This window comes from Capricornis sumatraensis, chromosome 12, assembly GCF_032405125.1.
Source record: "Capricornis sumatraensis isolate serow.1 chromosome 12, serow.2, whole genome shotgun sequence".
NCBI lineage: Eukaryota > Metazoa > Chordata > Mammalia > Artiodactyla > Bovidae > Capricornis > Capricornis sumatraensis.
Genome location: NC_091080.1, coordinates 38,578,830 through 38,599,755, shown reverse-complemented (window position 1 = coordinate 38,599,755; position 20,926 = coordinate 38,578,830). Strand labels below are relative to the sequence as shown.

The 20,926-nt window shown below is 37.2% G+C and overlaps 1 protein-coding gene across 2 annotated transcripts in view; it reads left to right on the top strand.

The window, feature by feature from the left end:
- Positions 1-20,926, top strand: part of FRY (FRY microtubule binding protein) — a 248,217-nt gene that overhangs the window by 148,343 nt on the left and 78,948 nt on the right. For both annotated transcript variants that reach the window (XM_068984472.1, XM_068984473.1), the window contains exons 24-31: positions 1,106-1,163; positions 2,028-2,119; positions 2,761-2,933; positions 4,046-4,206; positions 6,116-6,226; positions 9,990-10,144; positions 17,988-18,087; positions 18,524-18,695. In XM_068984472.1, the coding sequence (XP_068840573.1) occupies positions 1,106-1,163; positions 2,028-2,119; positions 2,761-2,933; positions 4,046-4,206; positions 6,116-6,226; positions 9,990-10,144; positions 17,988-18,087; positions 18,524-18,695 (1,022 nt within the window). The remainder of the gene's footprint in view (positions 1-1,105; positions 1,164-2,027; positions 2,120-2,760; positions 2,934-4,045; positions 4,207-6,115; positions 6,227-9,989; positions 10,145-17,987; positions 18,088-18,523; positions 18,696-20,926) is intronic.

The following is a 20,926-nucleotide window of genomic DNA, read 5'->3' as shown; positions in this document are numbered from 1 at the left end:
ACAATAAATAAAAATAAATTATATCTCTCTAATTCAAAAAAACTGGTATAATTATAGAATCTATCTTACAGATTTATTGAGGGCGTTAAATGTAAAAATGTACATAGTAAATATTTCATAAAGGATTGCTATTAGATGAGGAGACTATTAGTGTTATTTAGTAACACTGACACTATTAGTGTTACTTCCATTTCTTTGATAGAGAAATTCTAGCATCTGTATTGGAGGAATCTGGAATGAGATGCAGGATTTCTGTTTGTCCAGAGAGAATGCCTTAGTTTACCTTCCCCTTGTGTTTAATAATAGTACAAAATATTCTGCCAGAAAATACAAGATTTTTCAAACATGGAGCAGATTATGGACAAAGTACCTAGCCACAGGCTAGACCTCCTAATGCTGACTGTTATGACAAAGCAGTTCAGAAGTTAGTTTCTAAAGACAACAGCTGATTAGTGGGTATAAAGCTGAGAATTTGATCAAATGGGAACAGATGGAAGTGTATACATGTAATATCAGACATGTATCGATATGAAAAAATTTGTTTACTTTTACTACACCAGAGAAAAGGTTTTGATGAGAACCTCAATATCAAAATACTTGCCAAAATGTGCATTCATCATCTAGCTCAAAAAAAAGACTTCATTTTAAAATGAACTCTCCCCTGAGCACAGATTCCAAAAGTGGCACCATAGTCATCACATCTGTTTCTTTTGCTCTAATTGAATTAAAATTTTTATTAATTTTCATTCCCACAGCCTGTGAGAAAGTGCTTTGAATTTAGTAAACACAAAATATTGTTGACTTAATTGTTCAGGTAGGGGTTTTTGCCATAGAGTCTCCAGCATATTAAATCAAAATCAAGTCAACAAATGTGTAGTGAGTCCAAATTATGCACATAGCACTGGGGTAAGACTGGTTATACAAAGTGCAGGCCGCTGCCCGTTTCTAGTTCATCACATGACAGGGAAATGGAAAGGCAGGGAAGATTCTGATGTAAGAAGCAAAGTTTAAAAAGCAGATTTTGGGGTATTGAATGGCTATATATTGTGACAAAGTTGGTGTCAATTAATAATGAATTCTAAATGCTGACCTTTTTCATTCATAGAGAATTGGTAGAAGAACTTCATCCATTAATGAAAGAGGCTCTGGAACGAAGGCCAGAGGTAAGATATTGAATTTGAATAATTAATGCCTTGGTTTATCTGGACAGTAGTGTGAATTTAAACCATACCGGTGGTTTGCTATCAACAGTACGAACATATTAACATGCTTTTAACAATGAATCTTGCTATTTTAGTGTTGGTTATTTTCATAATTTCTTTGAGTATTTAGTATAATCTGGGTCCAACTTTAAAAGATTTTAAGTCCTAAGCTTGTGAAAGGAAAGGAACCTAAATAATCATGTGTATGTTAAGATATTATAGTCTTTTTGCAAAAGTTTTGAGTTAAGATTGAATTTTGGTTTGTAGAAAGTTTATTTTTTTTACAAGGAGCTGAGAAACCAGGACCATTGTTTGTTTCCTCTAGTGTATAAAGCTCTTTCTTCAACTTTCTTCGCTGAAGTGAACTCTGAAAAGGATAAACTTATAATGCAGCGGAATAAGAAATTAAACGAGTAAGACTGAAAGAGAAGCTTCCCATGTAGTAGATAAGGTACAAGACGTAGCGGAAGCCCGGCAGTTTGAGCAAGAACAGTGTTACCAGATTTGGTGCAACTATTAGTGTTCACAGTGTTTTTCCACTTTTTTCTGATGCTTTAGTTTTTCAGCAGTGTCTGGGAGCCTCCAGGAAATGAGGTTTGTTGACTCTGAACATTTCCCGCTCAGATATTTACTGACCCACTTGTGATCTGTTTCTCTATAGCTTGTGATAACAAGCAGTTCTCTAAGGATTAGGTAGGAAAAAAGTACTTTTTTGTCTTTTGTGTTTAGAAAGTTAAAAATGACTAGATTACATCTTTCTTTTTTAAAGCAGAGTTGACATTATTGTGTCCACATTTATAAGTGATATTACCTCTTCCTAAACAGAACAAAAAACGCCGAGAACGGCGAGACTTGTTAAGGCTACAGCTGCTTCGAATTTTTGAACTTCTGGCTGATGCTGGGGTCATAAGTGACAGGTAGGAGGGAAATTATACTGAATTGAACTCTGCTCATTGAATCGATGTGTTTGCCCATTTTGTTTTGTTTTTTTCCTTTCTCTTTTCTTTTTCTCTTGTTTTTATTGAGGTATAGGTGATTTACAATGTTGTTAATTCCTATTGTATAGTGAAGTGATTTGGTTATACATATATATATATACACACACACACACATTCTTTTTTTAATATTATTTTCCATTATGGTTTATCAAAGGATTTTTTTTGGAGGATAATTGCTTTACAGTGTTGTGTTAGTTTCTGCTATATAATGAAGTGAATCAGCTATGCTATACATATATCCCTTCCCTCTTGAGCCTCCCACCCCTCCCACATCTCATCCGTCTCAGTCATCACAGAGCACCAAGCTCAGCTCCCCGTGTTATATAGCAGCTTCCCACTAGCTGTTCTTTATTTTATGTATATATGTATATATAATACACACACACACTCACGACCTTTAACTTTTACTTAGAAAAGTGCAAAAGAGCTTGTTTTTTTTCATATACACCAAGAACAAATTTAGTGTGTGAGTTCTGACAGTGAACCTTGTTTTCTGTGAAGCATATACTACTTTGACATCAAGACTAATCATCTGAAAATTTCATTTCCTTTTGTTCCAGCACCAATGGAGCCTTAGAACGGGACACTTTAGCCCTGGGAGCTTTGTTCTTAGAATACGTGGACCTGACCCGCATGCTCTTAGAAGCCGAAAATGATAAAGAAGTGGAAATTCTTAAAGATATCCGGGCACATTTTAGTGCCATGGTTGCCAACTTGATTCAGCGTGTTCCAGGTACAGCGATGCATCACTGCAGATTACCTTTCACGCTTGAAGTGTCATTTGTGGTCCTCATTGCTGTTTTTCCTCTTTGAACCTACTGACCTGTGTGCAGGTCTGGGATGGGTTCATTTATTTGTTTGGAAATACTTGAAGATATGCTTGAACAGATTGTGGGCATGCAGCACAGAGTTGGAAGAGGAACAATAGGATTGCATTTGGCTTTGTGCTCATGATTATTTCTATTCTCTGTTTTGGTTCCCATCTGAAAATGAACCTGTGTGATTTCTATAGGAAGAAAGTAATTCAAAGGGAACATTCACAGAGGCTTCATTTTTTTCATTCTCACTTTGCTCATCTGTGAACATATAATCTCAGCAATATTTCTGCTCTTGATTCTATCCAATCCACACATTATATAGAATTCTATATATGTTAATATATTACATTATTATTATATTAATATTATAATTATAATAATATGATTATATTATGTTTTTTTTTCATAGAACAAATTGGGTTTAAAGCATTTTCATCTAATAGAACCAAAAGAGAATAAAAATAGTTTGGTGTAAAAATAGATTACTGTAATTAAAATTTTGTGACATAATTATAAAAAGCTGAAAGTCATCTGTTCTTCTTTTTCATTATGATTTAACATTATGATGTTGTAAAACTTTATTACCAATTCTCCTCACTTTTCATGACCCTAAATTACGATTTAACTTCCTCAGTTAAGGAATTTTTGTTTGAAATAGACAGTCTATACATAGTATTTTACAGTTCTTCCTAAAGACACAGCAGCATTTAAGAGAACATTTAATATGTAAGGAGTAGCTGAGTGGAAGGTGTTGCAGTTTTTCTAGACATTACTTAGAAAACAGTGTTTGGGAGTCCATTTTCTGTTTTCCTGCTCTGAGACAAGATGCTGTTGACTGACACATTAGGAGAGGAAAGAAAAATAGGCTTGACTTTTTAAATCCATGTTTCATTACCTAAAGAAATCTTGAGTTAGAAAATGAAATTGCTCCTTTCCCCAAAACTTAGGAATCATGCATAATAGCAATGTCAAATGTACTCACTGTATTTTCAGTATAGTAGACTCTTAGCCTGTGTTTTCTCTCTAGTTCACCACCGAAGATTTCTCTTCCCCCAGCAAAGCCTGAGGCATCATCTTTTCATCTTATTTAGCCAGTGGGCAGGACCCTTCAGCATTATGTTCACTCCCTTGGATCGTTACAGTGACAGAAATCATCAGATTACAAGATACCAGTATTGTGCGTTAAAGGTAGGTCACCTTTGCCTCATGAACGACTTGTCAGATTGATGATCTCTTTCCTTAAACAACCATGCCTTACATAAGGGTAAAACAAACAATATGGTATGACACGATAAAATACAAACACACATGTAAAAAAAAATCAAGTATATACACCTGTATAAATACATAACCTCACTCTATACATTCTAAAATATCTGCACGTGAACAAATTAGAGATCTCTGTATAATCATGTAAGTATTCCAATCTTGCTCATAATTTCAAAATGCAGAACTTTTCCAAGGTTCCATTTTTATCTAAAGATTTCTACTGTATGAAAACCTTAGCTTTTGCTTATTTTTCCCTGATAGCTCAGTCAGTAAAAAGAATTTGCCTGCAATGCAGAAGATTCCTGGGTTGGGAAGATCCGCTGGTGAAGGGATAGGCTACCCACTCCGGTATTCTTGGGCTTCCCTTGTGGCTCAGCTGGTAAAGAATTTGCCTGCAATGTGGGAGACCTAGGTTCAATCCCTGGGCTGGGAAGATCCCCTGGAGAAGGGAATGGCTACCCACTCCAGTATTCTGGCCTGGAGAATTCCATGGACTATATAGTCCATGGGGTTGCAAAGAGCTGGACATAACTGAGTGACTTTCACTGTAAGTAGCTGCCTTGCCAGTTAACTTCCAACTTAAAATGTATATGGATATAGATATATATCCTCATGTTCAAAACCTGTGAAGGGCTGCATTCTCTTTTTAATCTCCTTCCATCCTAGAAGACTCACAGAAATAAGCTTCTATACTACGAGGACTGTTGAAAATTTTCAGAACTATGATTCCTTGCAGCTTAATTTCCTTTAGAAAACTAATTGTATGTTGACTGTGTCATACATATCAGAAGTTGCTAACTGTCAAATTCACCTTTGCCTCAGTGGAGCTAATATAAGCCATGGCCCTGACGGTCATTTGGACCTATTGATTAGAGAGTAAATCAAGATCATCCCTTCTCTGGATGGCTGAGTCCCTTTGCTATCTACCTGAAACTATCACAACATTGTTAATTGACTAGCTTAATATAAAATAAAAAGTTTTCATTAAAAAAAAAGATCTTCCCTTCTTTTGCTTTACCTCAAAGGAACTAAAGTTTATATTCTTCATTTTCTTTAACTTTGATTAAAATCATAGTTATCTATTTCCACATTTTTCATAGCTTGCCAATTTAGTGCATTAGTCAAATATTTGTTAAGTTTCTGAGTTCAGTGTATTAGTCAAATATTTCCCATCAAAACAAAATTTGAAAAGCTATATTTATCATAAGCAGAATTCATTCACTTGAAATCACTGAAGGTAAGCTTATTTTAAATCCTGTGAAATGGTCATTTTGTTTTGAATATCTCAGCCATACACTATAAAGATTTATTATAAAAGTACATGTCTACAAAGTTCAATTTATGGGTTTTGACTGTTGTAAAAAGAGACAAAATTGGCAATCTGGCATTTTTTTTTTAATTGAATCTACTAAGGAATACTTTAAAATCTTGTAGACATAACTGCTTTAAAAGCTGCTGCTGCGGCTAAGTCGCTTCAGTTGTGTCCAACTCTGCGTGACCCTATAGACGGCAGCCCACCAGGCTCCCCCGTCCCTGGGATTCTCCAGGCAAGAACACGAGTGGGTTGCCATTTCCTTCTCCAATGCATGAAAGTGGAAAATGAAAGTGAAGTCGCTCAGTCGTGTCTGACTCCTAGCGACCCCATGGACCGCAGCCCACCAGGCTCCTCCATCTATGGGATTTTCCAGGCAAGAGTACTGGAGTGGGTTGGCATTGCTCTAAAAGACGCTTGTCATTTATAAATCTGGTAGTATGTGTTTTAAAGTCAATTGCGTATCATTCAGTCGTGCAGGACTCACTTGGAGGTTGTGTTCTGTTTTGTTTTCAGGCAATGTCAGCAGTGTTGTGCTGTGGCCCGGTGTTTGACAACGTGGGCCTTTCCCCGGATGGCTACCTATACAAGTGGCTTGACAACATTCTGGCTTGTCAAGATTTACGAGTAAGTACTAGCCAAAAATACATTGTTCTAAATGTCTTGATTGTTTTGTCTTGGTTCAGTTGGTACTGACACATCTAAGCAGTGTTCACAACACAGTCTCTTCACACGTTAGCCACAGAAGTGTAGGCTTATTTGTTGCTTACATTACACTATGATGCATCAGAATAAAAAACACAGTAACATTTACCAAAGTTGACCATAAACCAGGCCATAAAGCAAGTCTCCACAAAGTTTGAATGATTGAAATGACAGACTGTATTCTCTAATCACAGTGACACTAAGCTAGTAATAGATAATAAAGATAGTTAAGAAATGCTCTTCCAGATACAGTGATTTAAAGAATACATAAAAATAGAAAAATATTTTTAATTGAAGAATAATGAAAACACTACTTACTAAACATGTGGGTTGTAAATAAAACCTTGCTTAGAATGAATCATATATTGGAAAGAAAAAAGACTGAAATCAGTCAACCAAGCGTCCATTTCATGAAGTTAGAAAAAGCATATCACACTCAAAAAAAGCACACTGAAGGAAATAATAGAGATAAGAGTACAGATTAATTAAAGAGGAAAAATTACTAGAAATGCACATTTAAAACCAAAAATTTGAATTATGTTAAAAGACTAATAAAATTAGTAAATCCATGGGAAGTCTGATCAGAAAAGATAAGACATGTGTCATCAACCTCAGAAATGTAAAGGGTCATTACTACAGATGCCACAGATGCTAAAAATAAGACAACATATAAACAACTTTGTGCCAGTAAACTTGACATTCTAGACAAGTGTCTAGAAAACACAGCACAAATGGAAAATCTGAATAGTCAGATAAGTAGCAAAGAAATTTAATCTATAAGTGAGAGTGTTCCCACAAAGACAACTTTAGGACCAGTTGGCTTTATGGATTAATTCAACACTTAAGAAACAGATTGCAAAGATTTAATACAAATCCTTAAGGAGAAAACATATCAAAAGGAAACATATCTGGATATATTTTATGAGACCCACATAACCTTCATAGTAAAATGTGACAAGGATTTAATAAGAAAGACAACTAAAAGCAAATTCATTCTTGAACACAGATATAGAAACTTTAAACAAAATATTAAAAAATTGAATTCAGTGATAAATTAAAAAGAGGATTCCTCAAGATCAAGTTGGGATTATTCAAGAACTGCAAGACTGGTTTAATATTCAAATGTTCTTCAATTCATTTGTATATTAATTATATTAATAAAGCCTCAGGAAGAAAGTATCATCTGATCATCTTAATAAGATGCAGAAAGAGCAGTTAATAAAATTCTACATTTATTCATGAGGGCAATTCCTAATGAAACAAAGAATAAAAAAGAACTTAGTTTGATAAAGGGTATCTTAAAAAGAAAAACCTGTAGTAAACATTGTACTAAACAGTGAATATTGACCTATAGTAAACATTGTACTAAACAGTGAATATTGAAAGTGTTGTCTGAGATTGGCATGACTCAGGAAGCCCACATTCACTGCTTCTCTCAACATTATACTGAAGATCATAGCCAGTGGATTAGAAAAGAAAAAATAAGGTAGCAGGAGTGAAAAAGAAGAAACAGTTTGTACAGAAACAGATGCACAGATTTAGAGAATAAATTTACAGTTACCAGTGGGGAAGAGTTGCAGGGAGGGATAGCTTGGGTGTTTGGGATTAACATGTATACACTGCTGTACTTAAAACAGATAACCAACAAGGACCTATAGGGTAGCACAGGGAGCTCTGCTCAACACTGTGTAATAACCTAAATGGGAAAAGAATTTGAAAAAGAATAGATACACAGGTATGTGTAAATGTGCCACCCTGCTGTACACCAGAAACCGACACAACACTGTTGATGGACTGTCTGCCAGTGTAAGATGCAAATGGGAAAAGAGAGTTTGTGGATTTAAATGTGAAAGCTGAAAAATTAAAGTTTCTAGAAAATAAAGTAGGATAATTTAATCCCTGGAGTCAGGGAAAGATTTCTTAAACAAGATGCAAAAATTACTAACCATCAGGAAAGACTAGTTAATAGCTTCTCTTCACCAAAAGACACCATTAAGAGTGTAAATAGGCTGGTTGTAGAGTAAAAGAAGATATTTGCAACATGGAGCCAACGGAATTCTTATCTGGAATATATAAAGGACCTCTACAAATAAATAAGGTAAAGGCACTCATGAAAAAAATGAACAAGAGAATTAAACAAGCACTTTACCAAAGAGATTATCCAGTACATGCAGTGTAAGACGTGTACAGAAATATTTAAAGCAGTATTACAAAGTCAAGAGCTGGAACAACCCAGATGTTCATCAGTAGTAGAATGAATAAATTGTGGAGCAACCATGAATTAGAATATTATGCAACAATGAAAACAAACAAATGTAGATGACTTTTAAACATAAATTGAGTGAAAGACACAAAATTATATATATTACATATTAATACCATAATTCCACTTAGATAGAGTTCAAACAGCTCCGACTGTTCAGTGGTGGTAGAAATCAGGATGCTGTACTGTCCTGTCTGACTCTTTGTGACCCCATGGACTGGGGTCCTCTGTCCATGGAATTCTCCAGGCAAGAATATTGGAGCAAGTTGCTATTTCCTACTCCAGGGGATCTTCCCAACCCAGGGACTGAACCTATGTCTTTTGTGTCTCCTGAATTGGCAGGCAGATTCTTTACCACTGCATCACTTGGAGAGCCCAGAAATCAGGATAATGGTTATTCTTGAGGAGGGCTTCCCCGGTGGATCAGATGGTAATCTGCCTGCAATGCAGGAGACCCGGGTTGGAAAGATCCCTTGGAGAAGGGAATGGCAGGCCACTGCAGTATTCTTGCCTGGAGAATCCCATGGACAGAGGAGCCTGGAGGGCTACGGTCCATGGGGTCACAAAGAGCTGGACACAACTGAGCAACTTTCACTTTTACTTTCTTTTCCAAACTATGCACCAATAAAAAAAAATTTTTTAAGTGATTTTGATACACAGTAAAGTTCTGGGCCCATACCCTATAACATAAGAACAAACAGGTCATAATTTTTCCTTCTCCAATGTGATTGCTATGGATAGGAGAATGAATAACTTCAGCAAGAAGTGGGAAAATGTTACTTTCTGAGGGGAAAATAGCCCCCAGATACCAGGCTTGTCCTGGATGAATGTGACCATCCAGTATTTTACAGTAGCTTCAAGAGTCATCAGTTAATGATCCTGTTCTATTTAGCATGACAATCTTTTCAAATGAAAGTCTGATTAAAAGTGTTTATTGATAGCATATTTCTTTCTCAAAGATTGTCAGCTAAGGTGTACACAGTGTACTTAGTAATCAAGCCTAATAAACATACTCCTCTGATCTTTTCCGTAAAAGATTTTGTATGCATAAAGGCTTTCCTTTTATATACTTAATTTTTTAAACCAAATACATGTATTTTTCAAAAATATTTAAAAAAATATTTTCAAGTATTAAATATTTGCCAATGAAGTCTCTGTCACCTTTTCAGAGTTAAAAATAGAGAATGAGTGGACCCTGTATGATAGACTGACAGTGACTCAAATTTAGTTTATACATTTGAATTTCCAGTTCCAATTTTGCATCCTTTTAAAGACCTGTTTGTGGAATAAAAATTAATCAAGATGGATGTTCAGTCTTCACTTTCCTTTTGCCCAATTTACACTCACTAAGCTCGATTTTTGTGTCTTTCCTGGAATAATCTTTCATTAAACATGAGGGATTGCTTTTCTCCATGTATTCAGGTTCATCAACTTGGCTGCGAGGTTGTCGTCTTGCTACTGGAACTAAATCCTGACCAAATAAATCTTTTCAACTGGGCGATTGACCGATGCTACACTGGTTCCTACCAACTTGCGTCCGGTTGTTTCAAGGCCATAGCTACTGTGTGTGGAAGCAGGTATGGACTCTTTAACTGGAAGCTACCGGTCACTGACAACTACAGATTAAGGTTGTTCTTCATCAGATTGAGAACTGATTGAGAATTGAGAGCTGATTGTTTTTGCAGACATCCAAGTGGAGTAAATTCTAAGGAAATAGAAATGGCCTATCCTTCCCCAGAGGATAGACTATTCTAAGTTCACAGCTACATTGAGTTTTCATTCTACCAGGAGAATGGTTTGTAGTTCAAGCACCCTTCTTTTTTAGTTGCCTGGAAATTTATGATGAAGTATTAGAGCAGGCTTTGAAAATGACCAAGATTTCATTTAAGGAATTTCTAGAAATATTTGTGACAAGTATGAACTGTAAGCCCTTCAGCCATGTTGAGACCAAACTAAACTCAGGAAGCAACCTAAAAACATTAGATCTCTCTTGTACAAAACTTGAGAAAGGAAGAAGAGAAAAAAAAAATGTGTCTCCTGGGATTCCAGAGATTATGCTTTTAAAAACACTGCCCTCACTATGTAAATCAGTCATTCAGCAGAGTCATTCATCTCTACAGTTTATTGAAATAATTTCATAGCTAAAATGAAAGGGTTAATAAAGACTCCCAAGACCACAACAGCTCTTCCCAAGAAAGAGCTTATTACGTATTACAAATGGAGAGAAGGCAGCCCACCTTTATTTTTGAAAGGACTCATATAGACTGTTAATTGTCCCTTTTAATTAAATATGGGATTTTAAATAGCTATCCTGAGCTACCAGATAAAGGAAATAAAAGTAAATTCATTTTAAATTCCAATCTTTTATGGTTCTAAATTAATAAGAACAGAATTTTAGAAGACATCTACTTTCAATAAACCTAAAATGAACATGCTATTTAAAGAGACAAGTTTCTCTTTAGTATTTTTCTTTTATGAAGATGGTAGATAACGTTTCATGTCTAAAGCATTCATCTTCCATAATCTTAGTAATAAAATTTTTATTATACACAGATTTTAATTTCCATAAAAGTCATATCAGATGATAATCTAAACTGTCTGATTTTCCATCGGTTTATTTCTTGATGTTAGCAATACTAAATAAATGACATTTATCCTATAGGATATTTAACAAAATAACATTTTTTTATAAGTCTCTTTCTCTGGAGGATTGTTTTATTTTCAGGTATTTCAACATTCTAAAAACAAATTTCTGCTCTTTGATGTTAAAGAACATATTTAGAATCTATGACTTGGACCATAATTTCATCTGACAAAAGTAAGAGGAATAAAAGTTTCCTCTCTTTGCCGCCCTTCTCCCAGTGAACTTGGTTTGAACTGTCTTAGTCAAATTTATATCATTGCATGGCCATCTCATAAAATATCACAGTGCATTCCTCTGAATAAATCTAGGCTTTTTTTAGGGAGCACAAATAAATGTTTTTATGAATTAGCAATTTAGTCTCAATTCCAATAATATCCCAGTCACAAAAATATTAGGTTATAAAGCTCTCTATGTTTAGAGTAGGTTTTGAAAGATAGCATCCTAAAATATTTTGGTTTCTTAAACAAATATTGCCTATCAGCTAACACTCATGACACATCTATTCTGAGGGAAGGTCAGGGCCAGATGATGCCATGGCTGTGACCTCTCTGCTAAGACGGTGACCAGCACTTGTCATTTCTCGCCACAGGGATGTTCAGAATTTCAAGTTTCAGCTGTGGCCTAAATGTGTTCTCTTTTCCCATAAATTGTCAGTCTTCGTAGTTTAGATAAGTCTCCAGATTTGTTGGAGCAACTTTGCACTTAGGTTTTCAGTATTTTTTTCAAAAGCACTTCTGGTGTTCTAGACTTTGTCTTCTGCAAGTTTACTTCTAAAAAAAAAACACCCAAATCACTTATGACATAATCTTTTCCTGAAAAGTCACACACAAACTGGATCATGTTTTAAATTTGTGAAACAAGGTATCTGAACAGTAATTCCTACAAGACATATTCTAAAGCAAAGAATTCTTCCTGTGAAGTAAAATAATTACTTTATTTGAGTATATATATAATAATTACTATATTTTATATAATTATTATAATATATACTATATATAATGATTATTTACAATATATGATCGAATATTGGCTGTATTTTTGTAGGAATATGGCAACTTATAGGCAGATTCATTTATTAAGGAACCACTTGTAATTGACTTTAAAATACCTAAAAGATTTAACATTTTAAAAATGTAGATTAAAATTTTCTACCTTCAGAATGAAAGCAATTTTTACATAGCTAATATATAAATCTTTATGTTTGACTGCTGTGACAGTAGGAAAAAATGGTTCTCTGCATTCTTTTCAGTTCCTTTTATTTCTATAAATGTGTGTGTGTTGTGAGCTTGCTGGTCTCCAGTCAAAATTATAACTGTGATTATAACTACAGTCTGACTCTGCTGACATTGAGAGATTCAGAAGTCAGAGTGGAACATGAATAAGACCAAGGAAAGTGAAGATAAAAGTAGAAAGTGATCGTAAAACTGATAGTATTAGTTTTGGAGGCTTTTTCATGATATGTTTCATATTTGAGTAAAAGCTATTAAATGCAGCTCAGTACTATAGCACAAAACAGTTCACCTGTCTGCCAGCATTAGTTCCAATAACTATTTGGCTCCTGTGTGTGTTCTCATTAGTTTTTCCATCAATTCCAAATTATATCACTTTAGAACAGATTAGGAAATTGAGAAAGAGACTAAATGGCTTTCCGAGGTTGTAAACCAAGGTAAATAATGTGCTGTCTATTAAAAGTATAGACCGCTTCCAATCATTGGCTTAGTTCAGCAGAATTCTCTTCACATTTAATTAAATACTTACGAATTCATTGTTTTCACTCTTATTCTCCAGCATACTCCTCAAATATATTTAATAGATGTTTTAGAAGTATATACAAGATCAAAGTTTTAATTTTTAAAGAATTATGTTGGGTTTATTTTTGGAGGTGGTTTTTATTGTCATTGTTGTTTATATGCCTATCTATCTTGCCTTAACTGTAAATCTTTCCTAATTTAAATCAGGTACAGCAAACTTGAATTCTTTTTTTTATCAAGTTTTTAAAAATTTATTTATTTTAATTGGAAGATAATTGCAATAATGTGATGGTTTTTGCCATCTATCAACATGAATAAGCCACAAATGTACATGTGCCCTTCCCGTCCTGAACCCCGCCTCCCACCTCCCTCCCCATCCCGTCCCTGTGGGTTGTCCCAGAGCACCGGCTTTGAGTGCCCTGCATCATGTATCAAGCTTGCTGGTCAGCTGTTTTACATAGGGTGATACACGTGTTTCAGTGCTGTTCTCACACCATCCCATCCTCGCCTTCTCCCACAGAGTCCGAAAGTCTGTTCTTTACGTTTGTGTCTCCTTTGCTGCCTTGCGTGTAGGATTGTCAATACCGTCTTTCTAAACTCCACATATATGTGTTAATGTAGTGTTTGTCTTTCTCTTTCTGACTTACGTCAAAACTTGAATTTTTTTTTTTTTACTTTATTTTACTTTACAATACTGTATTGGTTTTGCCATACATTGACATGAATCCACCACAGGTGTACATGCGTTCCCAAACATAAACCCCCCTCCCACCTCCCTCCCCATACTGTCTCTCTGGGTCATCCCCGTGCACCAGCCCCAAGCATCCTGTATCCTGCATCAAAGATAGACTGGCGATTCTTTTCTTACATGATAGTATACATGTTTCAATGCCATTCTCCCAAATCATCCCACCCTCTCCCTCTCCCTCAGAGTCCAAAAGTCCACTCTACACATCTGTGTCTCTTTTGCTGTCTTGCATACAGGGTCATCATTGCCATCTTTCTAAATTCCATATATATGTGTTAGTATACTGTATTGGTGTTTTTCTTTCTGGCTTACTTCACTCTGTATAATCGGCTCCAGTTTCATCCATCTCATTAGAACTGATTCAAATGTATTCTTTTTAATGGCTGAGTAATACTCCATTGTGTATATGTACCACAGCTTTCTTATCCATTCATCTGCTGATGGACATCTAGGTTGCTTCCATGTCCTGGCTATTATAAACAGTGCTGCGATGAACACTGGGGTACACGTGTCTCTTTCAGTTCTGGTTTCCTTGGTGTGTATGCCCAGCAGTGGGACTGCTGGGTCATAAGGCAGTTCTATTTGCAGAGTTTTAAGGAATCTCCACACTGTTCTCCATAGTGTCTGTACTAGTTTGCATTCCCACCAACAGTGTAAGAGGGTTCCCTTTTCTCCACACCCTCTCCAGCATTTATTGCTTGCAGACTTTTGGATCGCAGCCATTCTGACTGGTGTGAAGTGGTACCTCATTGTGGTCTTGATTTGCATTTCTCTAATAATGGGTGACGTTGAGCATCTTTTCATGTGTTTGTTAGCCATCCGTATGTCTTCTTTGGAGAAATGTCTATTTAGTTCTTTGGCCCATTTTTTGATTGGGTCGTTTATTTTCCTGGAATTGAGCTGCATAAGTTGCTTGTATATTTTTGAGATTAGTTGTTTGTCAGTTGCTTCATTTGCTATTATTTTCTCGCATTCAGAAGGCTGTCTTTTCACCTTGCTTATATTTTCCTTTGTTGTGCAGAAGCTTTTCATTTTAATTAGATCCCATTTGTTTATTTTTGCTTTTATTTCCAGAATTCTGGGAGGTGGATCATAGAGGATCCTGCTGTGATTTATGTTGGAGAGTGTTTTGCCTATGTTCTCCTCTAGGAGTTTTATAGTTTCTGGTCTTACGTTTAGATCTTTAATCCATTTTGAGTTTATTTTTGTGTGTGGTGTTACAAAGTGATCTAGCAAAACTTGAATTCTTAAAAGTAAATGCCCCACATTTCTTAAGAGAATAGCATCCATCTATTACCAAAAAAAGACAGGGAAGCTTATCTTTCCTGAATGCCAGTCGTCCTCCCTAACTGGTGATTGTGTCACCTGGAGAATTTCGGCAGAGCACAGAGTTTGGGAATTTGGACTCTGGAAACATAATGTCTTGAGATTGAATTCTAGCTCTGTCTCTCATTAAGCTGTGTGATCTTGAACAACTTACGTCAAATGCTTACTCATTTGTGAAATACGAGTGGGAACAGGGTTAGGGTAAGGATTAAAGAAAAACAATCTCTTGACCAAAGGTCTAGCACATAGTAAGCACCCTGTAAACACTATTATTGTTACTATTATTATTCAACAGCTGTTGGAGGCAAAGAGCTATGATGTAATCATATCAACTGGTAAAATCCATTTCTCTTTAAAATATCTCAAATCTTTAGTTTCATCAGTTAGTTCTAGATAAGCCAGAGCTAATGGGTATTTCTCAAATTCTTCAAAATTTCCTCTCTTTCAGATGGAAAAAAAAAATCAGTTTTATTTCTTATTTACTTTCTGAACCACATCTACCTTTTATATTTATTTTACCATTTTATTTTTATTCTTATGATCATAGCTGTCTTTCTTTTATCCTTCCACTGTCTATGCTGAATAATTAAATATTAAAAAATGTAAGATTCTGTTTCTAAGCCTATTTTAAATGTCTAAGATGTTTTACTTGTACTCTTGAACACATTGGAGAGCTTTCTGATTTTTTCCTTCTCTGGGTTTCTTTCATTTTCTGTATCTGTATTATTTCTTTCAGTGTGGTTCCCCTTCAATTCCATAACTCAGTTTTAAGCAGCTAATTGAATTCCCTGATTGCATGGTTAAGGGCATAACCCTGCATAAGAGGGCAGCTTTGTCTACTCTTCTCCTGCCTTTAAATCCCCAGTGATCCCTAGTAGTTTCTAGTGTTTATTTATATAAAAATATATATGTATTAAGTCCCAGAATCAGAGACAGCAATGTAGGTAAGACATCTCTGCTACTGTAGGGCTCAGAAGAAAGTTACCTTTCTGTTTTCACAGAAAGGTCTGTTTCCAGATACTGCAGTTCATAAGAATGCTAAATTAGACTGGTCATGAAATGACCTATTGTGGGGTGTCTAGGAGGTAGACAGCACAGTGGATAAGTGTTTGAATTCTTGGGAGTTAAACAAATCTGGGATGGTATCCAGGCTCCACTCCTTCTCCCTGACCTTGGGTGAGAATTTAACATCTCTAAGCCTCACAGGCTTGTTGTGAAGATTAAGTCAGAAATCTTGGTAAAGGACTTGGTGTGGTAACTCACACAAAGTCAGCATGTCATAACATATACATTACCCATGGCTCATCACCATCCTCGCCACCGTCATTTGGGAAGCTTTGCCCAGTTTCTCATCAACCTCGTGCATTTTTGTTCATTTAAAATTATAGTCCTAGAAAAGTAATCATGTTAGAGTGCTAATTGGTAAAACCACTTTGGACAGTAGTATAGCAGCAGTATCTACCAAAATTTTAAGTATGCCCTTGGACCCTGCACAACCTTGTCTAGAAATCTGTTCTAAAGAAATACTTGCCTATTTGGTGTTTGTGAAGTTATCATAGTGAAAAAAATAAAAATAACCTTTACACATCTGTCAGTGTGTGTCCAAGCTTGGCTTTCCCAGGAAATAGAACCCTGAGGTAGAGATTTAAGTTCAGGAAATTTATTAGGGAATGTCCTTGGGATCAACATCTGTGAGGAAGTGAGGGAGACAGGACCTGGTAGAGGAAAGAAACTTCAAGCAATCCCATGGGAAGCACTGTTGGGGAGCGTGCATGACCTTGGTCTAGGCAGTTCCCAAAGAAGGATTCAACCAGAGAGATCAGCCTCCAGCATGGTAGTTGGAGGACGGAGAACCTCTGTCCTGAAGGGAGGTCTAGGCGGCACAGCGTCCACGGCAAGAGTGGTCATTTATGGTTTGCCCATAGTATGCGTAGGGCTTCTCTGATGGCTCAGATGGTCAAGAATCTCCCTGCAGTGCAGGAGACCTGGGTTCGATCCCTAGGTCAGGAAGATCTCCTGGAGAAGGAAATGGCAACCCACTCCAGTATTCTTGCCTGGGAAATCCCATGGACAGAGGAGACTGGCGGGCTACAGTGCACGGGGTCGCAGAGTTGGACACGACTGAGTGACAGACACTTGATACTGTGGAACTCTGTACAGCTGCTGAGAAGACTAAGTGAGCCTCACCGTCCAGTGAAACATGGACATGTAGGTAGTATAAGCACATTTAGGTTTAAAATCCTGTGTACTGGGGGAGGGGTATTTTGACATGTATAATCTTTCAAGAAGCTATTCTCTATGCATAGAATGCACCGCATGTTACCCCTTCCATGGCCTTGCTACAATCCCCCTGTCTCCTGGTGCTTCAAGACTCAGTTTACTTGTTTCCTCCTTGGAAGAGTGTCCTCTAACCCCAAGCCTGATGTAGTGTCCCTTGTCAGGGTTTTTGTATCATCTACAGACAATCCCAGGTTCCTCCTCATAACTAGACTGTATAGTTTGTCTCCTTAACTCAACTGTGAGTTTCCCTTAAGAGAGGGCACCAGCCTGACTAACTTAGTATCATCAGTACCTTGCAGTTGTTTCTGATAGATGTTTGGTGCTCAATACATTTAGATGGATTGAATGAAAATATTAAGTCAGTGAGCTGTTGAGTTTAGACATATTGTCTTCTGTCTTTTTCTCTTGTTCTTGGTTTTCATCAAAAATGGATTAGCAATAGGTAGACTTTTGTGTTCATTGAGCTGATGTGACAATGTTCAGTTTTAACCTCAGAGCAATTTCCCTTCACCTACTAATAAACAGCAGGTGGGGATGGTGAAATGGGCTTGGGAGTGTCATTAGTAAGTGTGACTGAGGTCAGTGTGCTGTCTAGAGTTTTGAGAGGTAGTGATTTATCAAGGTTACTAACCAGGCTACCCCATAAACTGTACTGTTTTGTTTTGTTTTAGGAACTATCCCTTTGACATAGTGACGCTGTTAAACCTTGTTCTGTTCAAGGCCTCTGACACCAACAGAGAGATTTATGAAATCTCCATGCAACTCATGCAGGCATGTATCACTGACTACAGAGAAACTTCCATCCCTAAACACACAAAATGGAAGTGGTAGTTGATCACTGGATTGCTGTTTATTGATACACATTCATGTATTTCTGCATATCACTGGTGGATATGATGAGTGAGAAAATAATACTTAATTATATCTAAACTTAGGCAGTAACTGATGCTTTGCCTTTCATACAGTGTTAAAATATGCATTCCTTAGTTTATTACAAAACTGTATTCAATATAAATACTCTTGAGATAGCCAGCCAATGCTTTTTCATACTGTTTATAACTTTCATATTTCTTTTTTTTATTGGGGACACAAGAATGGTATGATTTTAATAAGTCATAGTACAAAACTGGTAACAATATTATCTCAGTTTTACAAATACGCATTTTTACATGTGTTTACTCGAAGCTACTCTCCTACTTCTTTATAGATCCTTGAAGCAAAGCTTTTTGTATACTCGAAGAAAGTAGCCGAACAAAGACCTGGCAGTATCCTGTATGGGACGCACGGCCCACTGCCACCCCTCTACAGCGTGTCGCTGGCCTTCTTGTCGTGCGAACTGGCCAGGATGTATCCCGAGCTCACTCTTCCTCTCTTCTCAGGTACCGTGCAATAGTCAGTCATGACGTGTGTGATCCTTTCTGCCCTAAGCATTCTTACTCTTAAAATTCTAGTGTAATTGAGAGTCAAAATTATTGATAATAAATTCATCAATCAAAATTGCACTGGGCTAAGTTCAGTTATCCCTGGAGTAGGAAATGACAACCTGCTCCAGTACCCTTGCCTGGGAAACTCCATGGACATAGGAACCTGGCAGACTTCAGTCCATGGGGTTGCAAAGAGTCAGACACGACTGTGTGACTGAGCACGCATGCAAGTTCAGTTACATATAAAAGTAAATTCCAGAATATCCTTAAATACAAAAGAGTGCATTTATCTAAAACAGTGTGGGTATAAACAAACAAAGGACAGATGTGAGGATGCCTAGATGAATCATAATCACTGTGTATGTAAAATTTCCCCAAGAAATTAAATGTGAGTGATATAACTTTATCCCCTGGAGGGGAAAATGGCAACCCACTCCAGTATTCTTGCCTGGGAAATCACATGGATAGAGAATCCTGGTGGGCTACAGTCCATGGGGTCACAAAACCTCAGGCACGACTGAGCATGTGCCCCGTCGCCCACACGTGCGCACACACAAACACACACACACACACAACTTCTCATACAAGTAATTGCTGTCAGTTGCTTTTTGGTGATGATGTTGATGGTATTATGCAGCTTGAATGTTGCTAATTATTTGCTGAGAGTTTGATTTAGGGCACAAATTTACAAGTAATCTCTGTGAATAATGTTTTGGAAAATCCATTTATTTGAGATAGGTTAGTCACATCCTTGCATTGTGCCTGAAACAGTGGGAGGACTCAAGAAAAACCTTTTGGATAAACTAATTTTCTTCTTGGAAAACTAACATTTATTTTTCTTCACTTCGACCAAGATTTGTATGCCAGGCACTGTGCTTGGATCCTAGAAATACAGAGGCAAATAAAGCAGTCTTTCCCATCGAAGTTTCATCGTCTAGTAATAAAGAAAAATGTACAAGCATATGATTGTGATACAGTGTAGCAAGTGTAATTTTAAAAATTACACTTCTGTATGAGATGCACATTCTCTCTGTGAGATGGAAGATCAAGAAGTCATCAATTACTGGGTCAAGAATATCAGGAAAGACTTCCCAGAGAAGTTGGTGTCTGAGCTGCAGTTTGGAAGAAGAGTAGAAATTTGCAAAGCAGATAAATAGTTGACATTGCAATTGGCAAGTGGATTGGCATTACAGGAAAAGGAAATAGCGTATGCATTGGCTTAGAGGTATAAGATAACATGGTGCATTTGAGAGATTATGTAGGGGGTTTGGCTAATATACAGAGAAGGGGGAAAGTTTGAGATGGTTATGGACAGAGAGGCAGAAGTCAATCTTGGAAGGCCTTTATTGTGTTCCTAGGAGTTTGCAGGTCAGAGACTACATCCGTGCTCCTTGAAATCCCTCAGAAGTCTGTGAACAGGGAGGACGTTCAAGCAAGCTGCTTGGGTTTTGAAAGCCACTCGTCAGTTTCAAACAAGAAGAGAGAAGGGTGAGATCAGAGTGAAGTTTTTAAGAGACTCTTCCTGTGGAGCGCTGAGTGGATGACAGAACATCCTGTCTAGAGAGAGGAGAAGAGTTGAGAGACGATGACACCAGTCCAAGGAGGATATGATGAGGGCCTGAGCATGAGAGCAGAGGGGGAGACCGGAGTCAAGAGCTGTGGGCAGAGTCCGCGAAGGAGGTGCCTGGTGTGTTATCCGGGAGGTGGGGGAGTGATAACCCCATCTGGAGAGCTGATTCGAGGAAAAGAGAAAGATCCAGGCGAGGCAGAGATATGAGCTCACACGCAGATCAGTTTGGGTTATCGGGTTCAGGTGTCTGTTGGACACCCTTGTGTATAGGTAGACCAGGGCCAAGGGAAGGCCCAGTGGCAGTGGCTCATGGAAGACCATTGAGGACAAGAACCACAGGAATAAATGAGGTCATGAGTGGAGAGAGCACAGAGTGAAAGAAAAAACCCGGACCAACTTTTAAGGACCAAGCCAAGGAAGGGTGAGGGAGCAAAGAGGGAAGCGGCGAGAACACCTAGAGGGTGTGTTTCATGGAGACGTAGAGGAGACAGGACTTAGGTAGAGGGAGTGAGTGGTCCGCAACCTCCTACAGAATAGTCAGACCCTGCGGGATAAAGTCTGAAGATAACCCTGTGAAGTTCACAATTCATTGGTAACTGTCTATCATTTCCAGGGA